Raw genomic sequence first — 18923 nt, forward strand, 5'->3', positions numbered from 1 at the left:
CCGTACAGTTAAAAGGAAGTCACGCTTGATCAAGGTCCGCGTCACTTTCATTTCGAACCAGACCTAAGGTCTGAGAAAGGACAGAAATAATAATAATAATAATAATAATGCAAAAGGCCAGGAGGTTATGAATCCTGCTCCCTCCAAACATGAATTAATGCACATAGTCCTTTCAAGTCATGAGTTAAGTTTAAACTGGAAAAAAATACCATCCACTTCACATGCATGCAAGACGATCATGTAGGAACTGACGGAAGACGATGTGTCTATTTGAACAATGCACCCCAACTCAGTGTAATTAATTGAATTCCTGGAAAATGACATCACTATTTTTCAGAAGGTGTCCCCTGAGTCACAGCATAAGAAAAACCAGAAACCTGTAAATGGTACATATCACACAAAATTTCAAAGAACATAGATCAAAATTGAAGTTTTACATTACTCAATATAAGGAGTATTCGGAAAGTAAGTTCCGATCGGCCACAAAACAGAAACCACTGTGAAAATTAAAAATGTTTTATTTGCAACAGTTAACTACAAGTTCAAGTTACTTATGTACATCGTTGCCTATCAGAAATTTATCAGAGCGTTGTACCAGCTTTCCAATGCCCTCATCATAGAAGGCAGTCACCATTGCTTTCTGCCAATTCTCTACACTAGTCCACAGCTCATTGTCTGTGCCAAAATGTTGTCTTCATAGCCAGCGGTTCATGTTAGCAGACATGAAATTCAGAGGGAGCCATTTATGGGTTGTATTTTGGGTGATCAAACATTTCCCATAAAAAATGCTGAAGGGGCATCTTCACTGACCATGCAGAATGCAGCTGAGAGTTGTCTTGAAGAAGGAAATGCACGACAGTTATGTTATGTGGGCTGCATAGCTTCAGGTGAAATTTATCACCAGGCATTGGTTGGAGACACTATTTTCTAGGCGTCTTTACATGCTCACTGGGCACTCAGAACTGAAAAGAGCGATGTGATGTGTTTGATGGGTATAACAGAGGCACTGCCCAACACATCATCTTGGATTTTCACAGTGGTTTCCATTGCACGACCAATCGGAACTTACTTTTTGAACATCCTCATACTTACCACAACAAATAAGGAATTGGGAGTTTCTTCTGTATAGCATGTTCATATCATTCTGCCTATGCATTCTTAATGCAGTTTCCTTTCCAAAATTTCTTCTGAACTGAAATTTGTTCTTTTTCTTACCCCAATTTGTTTCATCTGATCAAAAATATAAAAGAGGAATGTCTTGCAAGTTAGTTGATGGATGTAAATACATTAGACTCTTGCTAAACTGACCATTCCTCACACATATGGGTGCTAGATAAGCGGAAGTGCTGGATTGTTGAGAGTTTCTAAAATTTAGTATAAACACATAGGGATTGTACTTTATCAAATCAAAAGATACATTCATTTTTACAGAAAACTTAGCACTTGTGTGTGTACATGCGTATTAGCATCACTCAACATTCAATATGAAACATGTCCCAAATGTTAGTTGTAACCATGATGATATGCAACGGTAGTATACTTTATTACACAATGGCTTTACAAGCATTTCATTTCAGAGGTCGTGGCATGTTTCTAATTGTTTCATAATGTACTCCAGGAAGATGTCTCCAGCATCAGCACCAGTGGTTTGAGATATCCTCATGTTCTCTCCTCCTATATAGTCTTCTTCATTAGTTTCATCGTAACTTTCCTGTGAGCTTATGATTACCTCTTTCCTGCTGAAGTTTGGTCATAAATAGTTGTTCATTCAACACTGTTACCAGTAGCAATGGTTTTCTGTGAAGAACCTCAGTTCAGTTTATATCTAATTTCGAGTTTCTGCTTGAGGTCTAACGTGTTTCCCTTTAGAAGCAATGATAATGAGCCATAAGGAAAGCCACAATTTCGAAGTGTACAGGAACGTCGAACATTGTAATTAACTAACAACATTTTTGCAGACCAAATTTCTTTATTGTAGGCGTCATTTCAGGTTGAAAGACTAGAAGCTGGAAGTGTGCTGGATTACTGAGAGGCTGGACTACTGAGGGCCGTATTAGCGAGAGTTTGGTGTAATAAGCTACCGTCAAATATTAGAAGAAATATAGACACAAGTGTTATGAAGTCTTTTGTGAAAGTATTTGTGTGGAGTGTAGCCATGTACTGAAATGAAACATGGATGATAAACAGTCACTGTGGTGCTACAAAAGAATGCTGAAGATTACATAACCAATGTGAAGGTACTGAATAGAATTGGGGAGAAAAGAAATCTGTGGTCCAAAATGACCAGAAGAAGCGACTGGTCAATACGATACATTCTATGGTTAACCAAGTTGGTATTTAAGGGAAATGGGAAAGGGGGGGGGGTGGTGGGGGGGGGGGGTGTAAAAACTGTAGAGGGACAACAAGAGATGAATACAGTAAGGAAATTCAGAAGGTGCAATAGTTATTCGGAAATGAAGGGATCTGCACAGGATGTAGTAGCACCTACTACTCATCTACATGGATACTCTGCAAATCACATTTAAGTGCCTGGCAGAGGTTTCATCGAACCACCTTCACAATTCTCTAATAATCCAGTCTTGAATAGCGTGTGGAAAGAACGAACACCTACATCTTTCCATATGAGCTCCGATTTCCCTTATTTTCTCGTGGTGATAGTTTCTCCCTATGTAGGTCAATGTCAACAAAATATTTTCGCATTCGGAGGAGAAAGCTGGTGATCGGAATTTCATGAGGAGATTCCGTCACAATGAAAAATGCCTTTATTTTAATGATGTCCAGCCCAAATCCTGTATCGTTTCAGTGACACTCTCTCCCATATTTCGCAATAATACAAAACGTGCTGCATTCTTTGAACTTTTTTAATGTACTTTTTTAATGTATCTAGTAAGAATCCCACACCGTGCAGCAGTATTCTAAAAGAGGACGGACAAGCATAGTATAGGCAGTCTCCTTAGTAGATCTGTTACATTTTCTAAGTGTCATGCCAATAAAGCACAGTCCTTGGTTGCCTTCCTCACAACATTTTTTTTTTATTTAAGTTGTTCTTAATTGTAATTCCTAGGTATTTAGTTGAATTTATGGCCTTTAGATTTGACTGATTTATCGTGTAATAGAAGTTTAATGTATTCCTTTTAGCACTCATATGGATGACTTCACACTTTTCATTATTTAGGGTCAACTGCCAATTTTCGCACCAGACAGGTATCTTTTCTAAATCGTTTTGCAATCTGTTTTGATCATCTGATGACATTAGTTGATATGTGACAGCGTCATCTGCAAACAACCGAAAGCGGCTGCTCAGACTGTATCCAAAATCATTAATATAGATAAGGAACAACAAAGGGCCTATAGCACTATCTTGGGGAACGCCAGAAATCACTTCTGTTTTACTCGATGACTTGCCGTCAATTACTACAAACTGCGACCTCTCTGACTGGAAATCATAAATCCAGACACATAACTGAGATGATATTCCATAAGCACGCTGTTTTAACTACAAGTCGCTTGTGTGGTACAGTGTCAAAAGCTTTCCGGAAGTCCAGAAATATGGAATTGATCTGAAATCCCTTGTCAATAACACTCACCACTTCATGCGAATAAAGAGCTAGTTGTGCTCCACAATAACGATGGTTTCTAAACCCATGTTGACTGTGTGTCAATAGATAATTTTCTTCAAGGCAATTCATAATGTTCGAACACAATAAATGTTCCAAAATCCTGCTGCATATCGACGATAATGATATGGGCCTGTAATTAAGTGGATCACTCCTACTACCTTTCTTGAATATTGGCGTGACCTGTGCAACTAATGCATCAGCCTACTCTGAATGAAACCTAATTGGTATACAGTCTGGACCAGAAGACTTGCTTTTATTAAGTGATTTAAGTTGCTTCACTATTCTGAGGATATCTACTACTACATTACTGATGTTGGCAGCGGTTCTTGATTTGAATTCTGGAATATTTACTTTTTCTTCTTTTGAGAAGGCATTTCGGAAGGCTGAGTTTAGTAACCCTGCTTTGGCAGCACTGTCTTCGATAGTATCTCCATTGCTATCATGCACAGAACCTTGAACAACTACAGACAGGACACTTATATTCACAGGACATGTACATTAGTGTGTTCTGCAGAAATGATTATCATTTGAACCACGTCGGCCCGAGGGTTCAAGGTCAACGTCAATATCGCGGCACAAGACCACCTACCGGTATTTGAAAAGCAAATAATTTTTGCAATTTCTTGCAGTAAGGTGTGTTGGATTGACTCTTATCTCACTTATTCTTGAAACATTTTAGTGGTTTCTGTGGGCAGATAAGACAGACCAAAAAGTTTAAGTAGTCTTACCCGCAGTTGATGTGGTGTGTTGTCATTTGTGTAAACACTGCTGTTATGTCTACATGCAAATGCACCTTTTGTTCCAACCTAAAATAAAAATAACCTTTCCTTGGAGAAAAAGAAGGTTAGTTACGAAGTTTAATATAAAATTTGCAATGCCACATACTATTCGATAGCACAGAGTGGGAACTTTGATATTGTAAAGGCTGCAGCACAATAAATGAGACAAACAGAAGTTTGTTCCTTCTTTTTTTTCCAAAAAAAGTAACTAAGTAAATAGATAAAAAAATTTAAACTGTTGAAAGTGTATTTCGCACATTATTAGATATTCTGCTTATGTTATTTTCATATAAACATGTGTTTAAAAATGTAAAACATTTCCAGTATCAACATATTTTGTTAAATGGGTGTCATTAAATCATTGCTCAGATACTGAAGACCACAGAACTTTCACCTTAATTACAGTATCAGGGGGTTGACCTGATACTTCCCCGTAATATCTACAAGAAATAAGTAGAGTTGGGTTTTACATACTGAGGCCCATACATGTATTTAAGAAACTGCTGATTAGTTTATCACAGCTTTTCAGGGGTCCCCATACTTTCCTGGGGGAAAATATGGTAGGGTTAAGTAGAAGCCGACAACATTATCAGAATAATGACATTTCAAACACTGTATTGTAGATTGCCATCCTCACAGCTTACTTCATAATATTTTGAACAAGCATGAATATGATACCAGATGGAAACCCAATGTTAAATTTCCATTCAGTCAGCAAGTAAACTATGTATATTTCCAAGCTTGTATTGTCAAATTTCATTCTTAAGGCTTCTTTAAACTAGCAAGTTGTTTAACAATGTTCAAATTTTTTGTCATTTGTAAGTGCAGCTATTCTAAAATGTAAAAGGTTAAAATGAGTACAAAGCAAAAAATGTTGCCTCCCTTATTATGCCGACCCCAGGCCCATGCCTAGTGGGCCTATATGTAAATCCATCACTGTTGATGATGTCAAATAAACAGCAAATTTCATCACATTTCCACCTAGTGCCACTATGGTCATGTCATATGGTGGAAGGATGTGACACGCCTCTTACCCCCACCCCACATTTCACCCCTTCTTTTAATGCCTCTTCTGTGATGGGAGATCAGAACTACGACATCCAGAGTTGAAACCACAAAGGCTTTTTTTTTAATTTCTCTTTTATGGGTTGCCAAAGAAAACACACTGATCAGAACTGACAAGAAAAGCCCTCAGATAGTGGCCCAAGGGGCATCAATGCACACACACTAAAATACACAGTGTGATGGTTTTTTTTTTTTTTTTTAGGGTACAAAAACAACTAGAGTCATATGTGCCCATGTCAAAAGTGTAGAACACAAAGACAAAGAGAGGAGTTGAAAACAACTGCATGTCAATCCCAAACAACGGAAGAGAAGACAGGTAAAAACAGGGGCATGGAGAAAGGTCTATAAAATACCCATAGAGCAACAAATTAAGTGGCATTTGCCACATTGCTACAACGAATAAAAAGTAAAATGCAGTTGACAGCCTGCGCATTGTTCGCTATAACAGCAGATAACTTGGATGGCAAACACAAACGGGAACGTAAGTGGTTAAAAAAAGGGCATTCCATCAGGAAATGGCAGTCTGCCAAAAGTTCGGCACAATGAGCTCCCCCACCACTTAACAAATAGCGCTGGCTAAAAAGACAGTGCTTGATATGCAACCTAGTTAAAATGATCTCACAGTGAGAGGGCCGAGAGGAGATTGTACAAGCTGCTGGCAGAGGCTTAATAACCTGGAGCTAGTTCCCAGTGGTGATGTAATAGGAACAGCAACAGCTCACACTCGTGTGGGGTTTGTGGATGTTTTTCAGTGCCATGACCAGCCCTAGGTTAATACAGTTGTCAACCATGTTAACAGAGTGCTGAAGGGGGGAGGGGGGGGGGTTAATGTTGGCAGAAACTAAATCTCACATCTGTGCAGTGCCTGCTGATACAATTAGGAGGTGGGGTCACTCTAGTCATGGCCTGCACCTGAATAGGAGGGTAGGAGGGGGAAGGATAGTTTAGTTGATCTTCTTGCAGAAAATGTAAGGGGGCCACATGCAGACAAAACAAAATACCTGTGATTACTGGAGTCAGAGGGACACATTTTTTAGGTTAGAGTAAGGTTACAGAAAGAGAGTACTGAAAGAGATTAAAACAGAACAGTGCCATAATGTATGTAGCAGTATCTGAAGAAATGAAACTTGTGTGGTTCATCAGAACATTAGAGGATTGAAAAATAAGATAGATGAGCTTCTTGTATGCCCAGAAAATGGGTTAAATTCTGAAGGTATAGATGTTTTGTGTCTCTCTGGACACCATGTAACTGCAGGTATGGAGAAGTTAAATTTAAGGGATTACAGATTAGCATCTTATTCATGTAGAGTCAACATGGAAAAAGGAGGAGTTGCTACTTATATAAAAACTGGACACAAAGTCAAAAATATTGAAACAAATAGTTTTTGTGTAGATCAGATTCTTGAAGCATGTGCTTGTGAGGTGCTACTGCAATATACTTCTATAGTAATTGTAACAATCTACAGATCCCCTGAAGGTAACTTCCAGCTATTCATGAAAAATCTAGAGGCATTGTTGAGCTACCTGTCAAACAAAAAGAAGCAGTTAGTGGTCTGTGATGATTTTAACATAGATTTCTTAAAAGAAACGGATAGGAAAAATGAGCTAGAATCTTTGTTTGGTTGTTTCAATCTAGTATCTGTTGTAAATTTTCCAACTTGTGTGCAGAAGGATAGTAGGTCACATATCGATAACATTTTCATAGACAGTGCTCAGGCAGAAACAATTAATGTGTACCCAGTTGTTATGGGCTATCTGATCATGATGCACAGTTAATGGAAATAACACATAGCACTTTATGGGTTTCAGGCAAGTTCATACAAGGCAGGGAGGCTTATTGATGCGAACAGGGTACAGAGTTTTAAGAGCAGCCTAGAAGAGGTAGAATGGGATGAAGTACACAAAAAAATGATGCTGATGCCAAATTCAATTTATTTCACTGTAAATTTGTCTCAATATTTCAGAGTTTCTTTCCTTAAACGTTATCCAAAAAAGCCATTACAAAGTCAAGTAAGCTGTGGATTACTAAGGGAATTAAGATGTTGTGTAAGAGGAAGAGAGAAACATATTTACAGGCCAGAATACGTCAGGATCCGACGTTACTTGCTTACTACAAAAGATACTGTAATATTTTAAGGAAAGTCATTAAGAAGTCGAGAAGCTCATGTCTTCTGACAGAAATTAATAATGTGGATAATAAGATTAAAATTATATGGAATATTGTCAAACGGGAAACGGGGCAGCCTGACAGTGCACAGCATACCATAGCAATAAAGCTAAATGATGATGATGTGAGTGATAATTCACAAGTTGCAAGTATTCTTAACAATCACTTTCTGAATGTGGCAGCAAAAATAGGGTTAAAGGGCTCAGTTGAAGAAGCAAAAAAACATGTTAAGAATGTCATTCCCCATAACTTTATGCCTTTAGAAATAGCACCAACATCCCCCACTGAAATTAAGGGAATTATAAATATACTGAAAAAACAAGAGCTTATATGGTGTTGATGGACACACTAACAGAATTTTGAAGTGTTGTTCTGATTTAATAAGTGGAGTCCTTCATGATATATGTAATGCTTCGCTAGCACAGGGAATTTTTCCAGACAGATTGAAATAGGCAACTGTCAAACCTCTTCATAAGAAAGGGGACAAGAGTGACTTAAATAATTACAGACCAATCTCACTGCTGACTTCATTTTCTCAAATATTCGAAAAAACTATGTATTCAAGAGTAGTCTCACATTTAAGTGAAAATTATTTACTCAGCATGTCACAGTTCGGATTCTGGAAGCGTTACTCGACCGACAACGCTATCTACACATTTACTCATCAAATAGTACAAGCCCTAAATAACAAATTATCGCCAGACGGTATTTTTTGTGATCTTTCCAAGGCATTTGACTGTGGATCATGTCACATTCTTAGAAAAACTCAGGTTTTATGTAACTGAAGGCTATACACACAGCTGGTTTGAACCATACTTAACGAACAGAAAGCGAAAAATTGTGCTGAATAACACAAATAATGTTGGGAGGGTGGTAAATTCTATTCAATGGGGAGTTATCACAGGGTTCAATTTTGGGTCCTCTGTGAATGATCTCACACTTAACGTTCAGCAAGCAGAATTAGTATTTTTTGCAGACGACACAGGAGTTATAATAAATCCCATTCCAGAAAAATGGAATGATCGTATGGCATTGTTGGCCGGGAGGCCCCATGAGGAGAAGTTTTGCCACCGTATTGCAAGTCCTTTTTAGTTGACGCCACTTTGGCGACTTGCGAGTCAATGATGATGAAATGATGATGAAGAACACACAACACCCAGTCACCATGAGGCAGAGAAAATCCTGACCCCGCCGGGAATCGAACCCGGGACCCTGTGCGCGGGAAGCGACAACGCTACCACAAGACCACGAGCTTTCAAAAAATTATTAAGTGGTTCTCAGAAAATGGACTCTCGCTAAATTTTTAAAAAAACTCACTATATCCAGTTTTGTACACCAAATAGTAGCATATGAACAGGCCTCAGTTAACAGGGTAGATTTCTCCACATTTTTGGGTGCTCACATTGATGACAACTTGAACTGGAAGAAGCATATTACTGAGCTTCTCAAACAATTAAGTTAGGCTTCTTTCGCTCTTTGTATAATCGCTACTATTGGTAATAAACAAATCAGCCCCCTAACGTACTTTGCATATTTCCACTCAATTATGTCTTATGGAATAGTTTTCTGGGGTAACTCACCACTTAGACATAAAGTATTCATTGCACAAAAGTGAGCAGTAAGAACAATTAGTGGTGTTCACCCAAAGACGTCATGTAGGCACCTATTCAAGGAGTTACGTATTTTAACTGCACCATCAGAGTACATATATTCGCTAATGAAATTCATTATAAATAATCTGTCTCAATTCGCGAAGAACAGTGATGTTCATACGTACAACACAAAAGGGAAAAATGACCTTTCCTATCCGTTATTGAAGCTGTTAGTTTCTCAAGGAGTACATTATTCAGCAACAAAAATCTTTGATCATTTGTCTAACAACATAAAGTGTCTGGCAGATAGCAGATCAAGTTTTAAATCTAGCTTAAAATCATTTCTTTTGGACAACTCCTTCTATTTCATGGACGAGTTTCTGTTTCAGAACTGATAAAAAAAATTTTGTACCTCTAAATGTAGTTGCATGTGTAGAACTAAAAATTTCAGAAATATTAATATTAGCACTATTCATGTGTGTGTGTATATATATATATATATATATATATATATATATATATATATATATATATATATATATATATATATATATATATATATTGTGTCTGTATGTGTGGATGGATATGTGTGTGTGTGCGAGTGTATACCTGTCCTTTTTTCCCCCTAAGGTAAGTCTTTCCGCTCCCGGGATTGGAATGACTCCTTACCCTCCCCCTTAAAACCCACATCCTTTCGTCTTTCCCTCTCCTTCCCTCTTTCCTGATGAGGCAACAGTTTGTTGCGAAAGCTTGAATTTTGTGTGTATATTTGTGTTTGTTTGTGTGTCTATCGACCTGCCAGCGCTTTTGTTTGGTAAATCTCATCGTCTTTCTTTATATATATATATATATATATATATATATATATATATATATATATATATATATATATATATATATTGTAAGCTGACTTGTTCCACATCATATCGATAAAAAAAAAAAATCGAGAAAATGATCTACAGAACATGACATAACTAAACTATGGCAAAGTGACACAACCTGCTGGCACACAGCAACACAGAGATCATCGCAGGGGATATAAGAGCTAGCAGGCTGAGGTAAGAGACTGCAGCCTTGACAACAGCGTCAGTGGCCTCGTTTCATGTCAGACAGACGTGACCAGGAACACACACAAACATCACAGTAGCTCCATCAAGAGTGAGCAAATGACAGCTTTCCTGGACCCATTGTACTAAGGGATGGATGATATATACACACAAAGGCTTTGAAGGCACTGCGAGAGTCTGAGTAGATGACGCAATTTAAAAGCCTGTGTCACCGGATGTACTACATAGCCTGATACAGGGCAAAGAGCTCTGTTGTAAATACTGAGCAGTACGGGTAAGACATACAGATGCTTTCCATTCCCTGTTTTACTTGTTTTCCCCTGATTGAAGGATTTTTTAATAGGTTTGTAATTTAGTGTCTCTGTCAGCCCCATTACAGCTTCCCCTTCCCCACCCCATCTCTCATTTTCATTACATTAGATAAAGAGATTCTTCTTTTATTACACACTTCACTTATAGAAAACAATATTTTTTTCTGTAATATGTAATGCTATTACTGCAGTAAATTTATTCAGTAATTCATAAATACAGATGCATTTTGCAGCAAATAAAATTGGCAATAATGCAAACAGGTACATGAATATTTAAGCTTCCACAGAAGAATTATTGTTCAAAATCATAAACACAAGATAGATGTGCGCTAAATTGTGACAAGATGTGAGCATACTGTCATGCAACTTTGGGCAGTATTTCAACATTTCATTGGTGCAGCGGTGCTCGTAATTTGATTTGAGGCATTGCCAACAGAGTTGGTCATTGCCCTTACAATGGACACAAGGCAGTTAGTCTGTGTTGGGACTCGTGCCAGCAGCCAGACAGTGCTATATCCTAAAGTACAAAGCATTATGCAGAAAACAGTAGAGTTTCTGCTAATGTGTTATCGCAATGTATTTTGAATATTGTGAACAATCAGACGAAAGTAGTTATATAGAAGTGTACGTATTTGCTAACAATTGGAAAGTGCTGTTTGCTACCAGTGCTTATATGTATGCATGAACATGAATTATTATTATTAAGATATTTGTGTCTATACCACTGAGAAACTTCAGTAACATTATGAAACTGAGCTGTGGTTCTTGTTTATAACAAGTTTACTGACAGTACAACATCAGCATTTGTAAACTTTAAGGCAGTACTAGAGCGCAAAAATATTCTGATTTTACTTGGACAATAATGTATAATCAGTAATTAGTTCTGGCCACACACATATGATTAACATTTACCAAATGGAAAGTGTAGCTTCTTATTTTCATAGAAGGATTTTCAGGATATACAAAAGTGTATTTTCGAGTTTGTTTGATATTACTCTGAACATCGTAATTAACATTTTCAGATATGATCTGGAGCAGTGTGGACAATAAACACTTGCAGCCTGCATACAGCTGAATGGTGAGGGATATAAAAACTGTGTTGTGCTCTGGTCAGAGCTTAATGGATATACAAAGGCACTATGCACATTTTATTTCATAATGTGCCATATACAGGTATAGGCAACATGGTCAAGTGTCACAGTAGAAGCAGCACCAATACACACAAACCATTACTAGATACACTTACACAGATCAAACCTTTTAAATGAATATTACAATATCAGCAAACAAAACATCATGTTCACATTTAGTTACAATCACGGAACAGGTTATTTTTATATGTTACAACAATACAAACAATGTCACCATGGCTGATGCATCAGTAATGACAAAATACAGAAGCCATGGAAGGGGGGTTATTAATTCAAAATATCTGTCATGCACTGACCTGTAGTCAGTTCCAGGAACAAAAGGCTTGTACTCGTAACTAAGTGAGAAAAGAGGTTCTTCTGATGGTCCAGCTCCTGCTGTTGCTGCACGTGTACTAAGTAGAAATCTCTGGATACCAGATGCAGGGGTTCGTCCACCTGGCCCTGGTCGAGGAAGGGCTGATGCAGAATCAGGACGATTCTGAGGTGCAATTAACACAGGAAACACTGAGTCTTGTGTCAGCTGATCACGTAAGTATATGGCCCCAAGTTCAATATCGAAACGATGCGATCCAGTTCGTGGCCGTGATTCAAAATCAAGTTTTACATTCTCAAACTGCAGCTCAATGAATGGTGTCCTACAAACAAAAAATATACTTTTTAAGCAACAGCTTAGGGACAAATATAAACAAATCAGTAAGAAGATGTTCAATCCACAACTAGAGGCTGTAATTTAAGTTTTGTCATTAGAATATATATGTTTTCCTACAATGCTATCCTCTATGGCAGTGAGATGATTGGAACCCTTTGTTTTAAAACTGTTGTGATAGAAACAAGCAACATTATAATACATACAAAGACAGTTATTTAAAGAATAAACAAATATTTTTGGTAAAAACATAGAACTGCACTATGTGTTTAACGTAAGTATCCTTTCATCTTTAATCATTTCTGAAAAATCAATCCACCCTTCATATTGCACAGTTTCATTATTGATAACTGCTCATTATTAAATGAGCTGCAATACTATCCACATAAGATACAAGGGCCAACCCTTCTAAACACTCACTCCAAAAATGCCTTAAGAAGAGAGACAAGTGTAGTGTGGAACTGAAGATAACAAGAACAAAAATAATAAAAATCTGACTACCAAAATATGAATAATGAGCAGTCAGTAATTCATAGGTGCAAGAGGACTAAACTCCAAACAAATAACAGGATGCCTGTGGAGATATGAGAGTTAAAGGATGGGGATGAAAGAGTAGTCCCTGTCATTTAATCTAGAGTTTGGAGTAAGTTTCTCCCCTCATTTTGCATCTTCAATCCTCCTGACACAGAAACTTCCCAAAGTTCTAAAAGTTGCAAATTCAGTTATTTTCTAACTTCTTGTGTGTGTGTCCATCATGCTCCAGTTCACCCACTTTTGGCCACTGGGAAGTAGAAGTTCCATTTCAGTATCAGATAAACTTACATTAACTGCCTTTATTTTCATTTATAAAATATTTTACTTCTACCAAGTGAATTCCAAGTAGCAGTGAACAAATTTTCACACTATGTGCAACAAGCCAAATTTCCAAAAGTTACTTACTTCTTCCGATCTTCAGTACTTGTGCACAAGTTGAAAGTACCCCGCTTCAATGTGAAATTGCACTGTCCAAATACAACATCACGGCGTAGCAAAGTGTTATTTTCTAGTGTGTCTGCTAATGCATCAAGTAACTGATCTTCTATGGGATTCTGTTCTGTCTGCTGCTGGGAGGATGTAGAAGTAGAAGCTGATGTAGATGGGCTGGTATACCACCACTGGGGAAACCACTGCATCAGCACACTACGGCCCGAACCCGTTTGCGGCGCAGCAGGTGGAACTTGAGGGGGACGCACTCGTTTCATTGCTATCTGTAACAAAATAGAGGAAAACTAAAGCCATAATGTTCCCAGAATTTTCCAGTAATCTAGATGATATCCAAAACCATAGAAAAATCTGCAATCAAATCCTTACATTTAAGACATAATAAAATTTGTCAATAGTGAGAACTCAGGCTATGAATTCAATGGTTCTAGAACAGAATATAAGATAGTCCTGCCAGATTTTTCAGAATTTAACAATTTTTTCCTCTCAAAATGCTTTGTATCCACAAAAAATTCCAAGTAGCTAAAAGCTTAAGAGTCCACATTAAACTGACTAGCTGAGATGGTTCTCAGGATATAGGAACTGCATATTTTCCATCTCTGACATAACCACATTTTAATCCACAATGCACCCATATTCGCAATGTACATTACACTATAACTGCATATACTGTTTCAGTTACACAATATAATCTGTTATGCTAGAGAAGTACAATACACTGCAAATCTTTTACACAATCCCTGACCAAACAAGCTTGAGAGACACCTAGATCCATTCGAAGAATTCAGGTAATAGCTATTTAGTATAGTCTTAGTGTCACAGATAACACTCTGCACAAACAACACACTAATTTAATACAAAAGTAACAGAATTGGTTGGATTATTAAGGAATTATTTTAAATTTCCTGGCATTTTAAAACTGTGTGCTGGACTGTGACTTTAACCCAAAATCTGACTTTCTGCACGAAATGTTCTTACACACTCATTTATCCAGGCACAATTCACAACCTGTACTTGACCTTATTTCTGCCAGTAACTTCCTTTTCCTCCTACCTTTCAAAGTTCACGAAAGTTTTCCTGCATACCTTGTGGGACTAGCACTCCTGAAAGATAGGATACTGTGGAGAAATGACTTAACCACAGTTTATGGGATTGCTTCCAGAATGAACTAACCTCAGGAAAAGACTGTTTCCTGAATGTGGCACAGCTATTTATCCACAATATCCTTTCTTCCAGAAGTGCTAGTCGCATGAGGTATTTAAGAGAACTTCTTTGAAGTTTGGAAAGTAGGAGATGAGGCACTGTCAGAAGTAAGACTGTGAGGGCAGGTATCAGTCATGCCTGAATAGTTGCGTCAGTAAGAACACTCTCTGTGAAAGATAAGGTTCTGGACTCAAGTTTATGGCTGGCACACAGCTTTAAATTGCTAGTAAATTTCAAAACAGCACACTCTCCACTCCGGAGAAGAAGTGAAAATATTTTTGCAACCTGAAACAGTATGCTTACCTCATGCGAGACTCATCAAAATTGATCTACTCAATGGCTCAATGGGAAAGGAGAAACTGTTTCCTACAGACATGTTTTCGCTTGCTGCTGGGAAATCATGTTTGAGGCCCCAATACAATTCAAATAAGACACACTGCTAATTTCCATACTTATTACAGTATAATTAAAAGAAGAATGTTGGTTTGCACACTGTAATGCTTCACTAGACACGATCTTAATGCTGGGGGTATGCCCTTGCATTCCTCCAATCTTTAACTGGCTTAGCAACCGGTTATAAGGGGACCCACAATTTGCATGAACTCCTAAGTTCAGCATTACCATGTCAACTGTTTCTCACATCATAATGAATCAGACAATAATAAAACAAGTAATTCAATGGAATAGGGCCAAACCCAAGAAGGAGGTTGTAGGTCTGGTATCAGCTGGGCATTTGGAAATATAGTGTTCAATAGTGGCAAGGGAGAATTGGGGATGTTAGTGTAGAGGGAAGTGGCATCGATAGCGACGTGTATGGTGTCATATGGTAAAAGAACAGGGACTGTTGAGAGTTGATGGTGGAAACTGTTGGTGTCTTTTATATAGAGGCTAGGTAGAGGTTACGGTTAATAGGTTGGTCCAAGAAAGCAGAGAGACTCACTGTGGACGCGCAGCAACCAGCCACAACAGAGTGTTCTGGATGTTTGGGTTTATCAACTTTAGGAAGCATGAAGAAGGTAGAAGTGTGGGGAGTTTGGAGGAGCCCTGCTGTTATTCAACACTACCGTTCCCAATGCCCAACTGACTCCAAACCTACAACCCCCTTCCTGGTCACCATGATCCAATATTTCCTCACTCACAATTACTCCTCCTTTGAAGGCATTACCTACAAACATATCCATGGTATAACAATGGGCACCCATATGTCACCATTGTATGCCAACTTATTCTTGGCCCATCTACAGGAATCCTTCCTAATCACTCAGAATCCCAAACCCCTCACCTGGTTCAGATTCAATGATGACATCTTGATCTGTACTGAGGATGAGGACACCCTATACCCATTCCTACAGAATCTCAACACTTCCCTCCCTCCTCCCCCCCCCCCCCCCCATTCGCTTCAACTGGTCCTCCTCAACCCAACAGGCCACCTTTCTTGATGCTGACTCAAAGATAGCTTCCTCAGTACCTCAGTCCGTATCAAACCTACCAACCATCAGCACTACCTCAATTTCTGCAGTTGCCACCCAATCCAAGAAGTCCCTTCCATACAGCCCAGCCACCCATGGCTGTCGCATCTTTACTGATGAGCAGTCCCTCTCTAGACATACCAGGGTCTCACTGAGGTCTTGATAGACTGTAATTACCCTCCCAACCTTGTACAGAAACAAATCTCCCATGCCCTGTCTCCAATCACCCACCATCTCCCTCATACCAACCACCTGGCCACAAAGGAGCACTCCTCTCGTGACTCAGTACCGCCCAGTACTGGAGCAACTGAATCACATTGTCTGCCAGGGTTTCAACTACCTCTCATCATGGCCTAAATTGAAGAAAACTCGACCCACTATCCTTCCCTATGCTCCCAGAGTGGTAGTGTGGTGCCCACCAAACCTACGCAATATTCCTGTTCACTCCTACTCCACCCCTGTTCCCAACTGCTTGCCTCATGGCTCATATCCTTGCAACACAGTTAGATGCAAGATCTGTCCCATACATTCCACCACCACCACCACCACCACCACCACCACCACCACCCTCCTGGCCCCAGTCTCATCCTTAACACCATAACCCACAGACTGCTTCTCCCATCAGGTGCACTTGCTGGCAGTCTGGCCTCAGTGGCCAGAAACAGTGGTAACATGTGTGAGAGTTGTGCTTGTGTGAGTGTGTGTGTGTGTGTGTGTGTGTGTGTGTGTGAGTGTGTGTGTGTGTGTGTGTGTGTGTGTGTGTGTTTTCAACTTTATAAGAAGGCCTTTTGGCCATAATCTTATATGTATAGCAGTCTTTTTGTTGTGTCTGTCTGCGACTCATCACCTCCTCTATACAGTGAGTAGCAATTATCCTTTCCATAATATTGTCATTCATTGGTGTAATATATTTCCTAGTCCACGAGTGACTTACATAGTCATAGCAGAGGTCTCTTTTCACCACTTCCTGAAAAAGACACTTAATAGTTAAACACATTCATTAAATCTACTCAGTGTTAGATAATTTCAGATTTTGTTATCCATAATCTGAGCCAGAGCAAATAGTTCAAACAGCCAAACCTTAGTCTTTGTCAACTAGCCGCCACACAGGATTGTTAACTGTTCTTTGCATATTTGTGCTACCATCAGATCATGTTTTATTTTTCTCATCACACTTAACATGTATTTTTGTCCAATTTTAATACATAAACTTGTGCCATAACTTTTACAAAACATCAATCCCATGTTGATATACTAATCACTCATCAACAATTGACAAAATAATGACAGGGCCACTATTTCATTAACACTATTTCAGCACTGAGGTTCATTTAGATTCTGATAACTGTGATAACCTCTAATGCACCCTATCAACAACAAACACAATTAATGGGCAAAAGCAATTTAGCAGATGCATGGGACAGGTAGTCAAGTGGAAGGTTTACTAGTTAAAGTGACTACTGTCATGGTGGTAACTCAGAGCTGCCTGTCGCCTTTCAAAATATACTGCAAGTCTAGTGTAGTCTTGCATGCTTATCACTGTCAACAATAACGAATTCTCTCTCTCTCTCTCTCTCTCTCTCTCTCTCTCTCTCTCTCTCTCTCTCTCCCCCTCCCTCCCTCCAAAATACAGGGTAAATGAATATGAAAGCACTTGCTTTCTGTTACATAGCAACAATAGAAAATAAATTACTCTTTTATCAAGCCCAACTTCATTTGGATTACTGGTGTTCACAACCACCAATTACTGATTTCTACAACATCACACATAACCATTATGTCATACATTTCATTAATACATTAGTTACATATTTTTGAAGTGTTTTGCAAATGAAAAACCAAAATACATACAAGACTAAGCAAAAAAATTACAGTGCATTTACAAACCTCACGAAGAATCCGTAGTTCATCCAAGCTTCGTACAGTTTCTATGCGGGTGCGCAGCTGCTTGTCTAATGGGGCCGCACCCGGGTTGGCCAGACTATGGGAATACAGTTTTACATACTGCACATTATCTTTGGCACGTGAAAGTGCTTGCTGCCAACCTGCACTACCTGTCAAGGGTGTATCTGGCAAGAGCAAGTCATGGCAGCGAGCAGCATACAGCCACCACTGCCGAGGACAGACTGACGGCTGCTCCGTTGGGCGCCAACGTCGTCGTCTAAACAGTTTTCCTACTTTGTTAAGGCCTTTTATGCAGCCTACCATCTGTGCATACTGCCACTGGAACAAATCATTTTATTATTTATCACTGTAACACAGTAAACTAAACAACAGAAAGATTTCATCAAACATGAAATCACAAAGGTTTCTCACTATGAGTATCAGAAGTGAGCCACAGCTCATATTTTTGTCTTTTTTCCACTTATAAAACAGCAACTATCATATTTATTAAGGACTGCAACAGCAAGATGGGAATCTCACAGCACTGAAGTGTAATCCTATGGTGAACTGCTACAGCAGTTGCAATGAGCAGTGCCCCAAGGTTGATGGCCACAGCAGTTTAGTGCAAACATGCTGGTTGAGTAGTTGACTGCTGCAGTAGGTTTGAGGAACATGTTTGATCTGTTATTTAGCTGTGGTAGAATATGAGGCCCATTTCACTGTAGCCTCACTTGTTGATTCTCATCACATCACAACCTAACAGATAGTATTTTAATGTGTATCTTATTTCTCTTGTTTCTGCATTTTTCCAGTTCACTGTGAGACTTCATTCCTGTTTCCCACTGCCGCCACTAATTGTTCAGCTGTGTTAGCAATGTGAATTTAAGTATCATTACAGTGCATAAAAAGCTTGTAATCTCTTAACTACTAAACTACTAATGTAAAGTTTGCTAGAGAGTGACTCTGAAGAATAGCCACAGTCATCAAA

At 38.7% G+C, this 18923-nt stretch overlaps 1 protein-coding gene across 1 annotated transcript in view; it reads right to left on the bottom strand.

Annotated features, from left to right (window-relative positions):
• The window catches only part of LOC126251307 (intermembrane lipid transfer protein VPS13D), a 520493-nt gene that overhangs the window by 461753 nt on the left and 39817 nt on the right, over positions 1 to 18923 (bottom strand). The window contains 3 exon segments of the mRNA XM_049951633.1: positions 12049 to 12387; positions 13338 to 13645; positions 17939 to 18274. Of these exon segments, the coding sequence (XP_049807590.1) occupies positions 12049 to 12387; positions 13338 to 13645; positions 17939 to 18274 (983 nt within the window).

The sequence above is a fragment of the Schistocerca nitens genome, chromosome 4 (assembly GCF_023898315.1).
Source record: "Schistocerca nitens isolate TAMUIC-IGC-003100 chromosome 4, iqSchNite1.1, whole genome shotgun sequence".
In the NCBI taxonomy this organism is placed as follows: Eukaryota; Metazoa; Arthropoda; class Insecta; order Orthoptera; family Acrididae; genus Schistocerca; species Schistocerca nitens.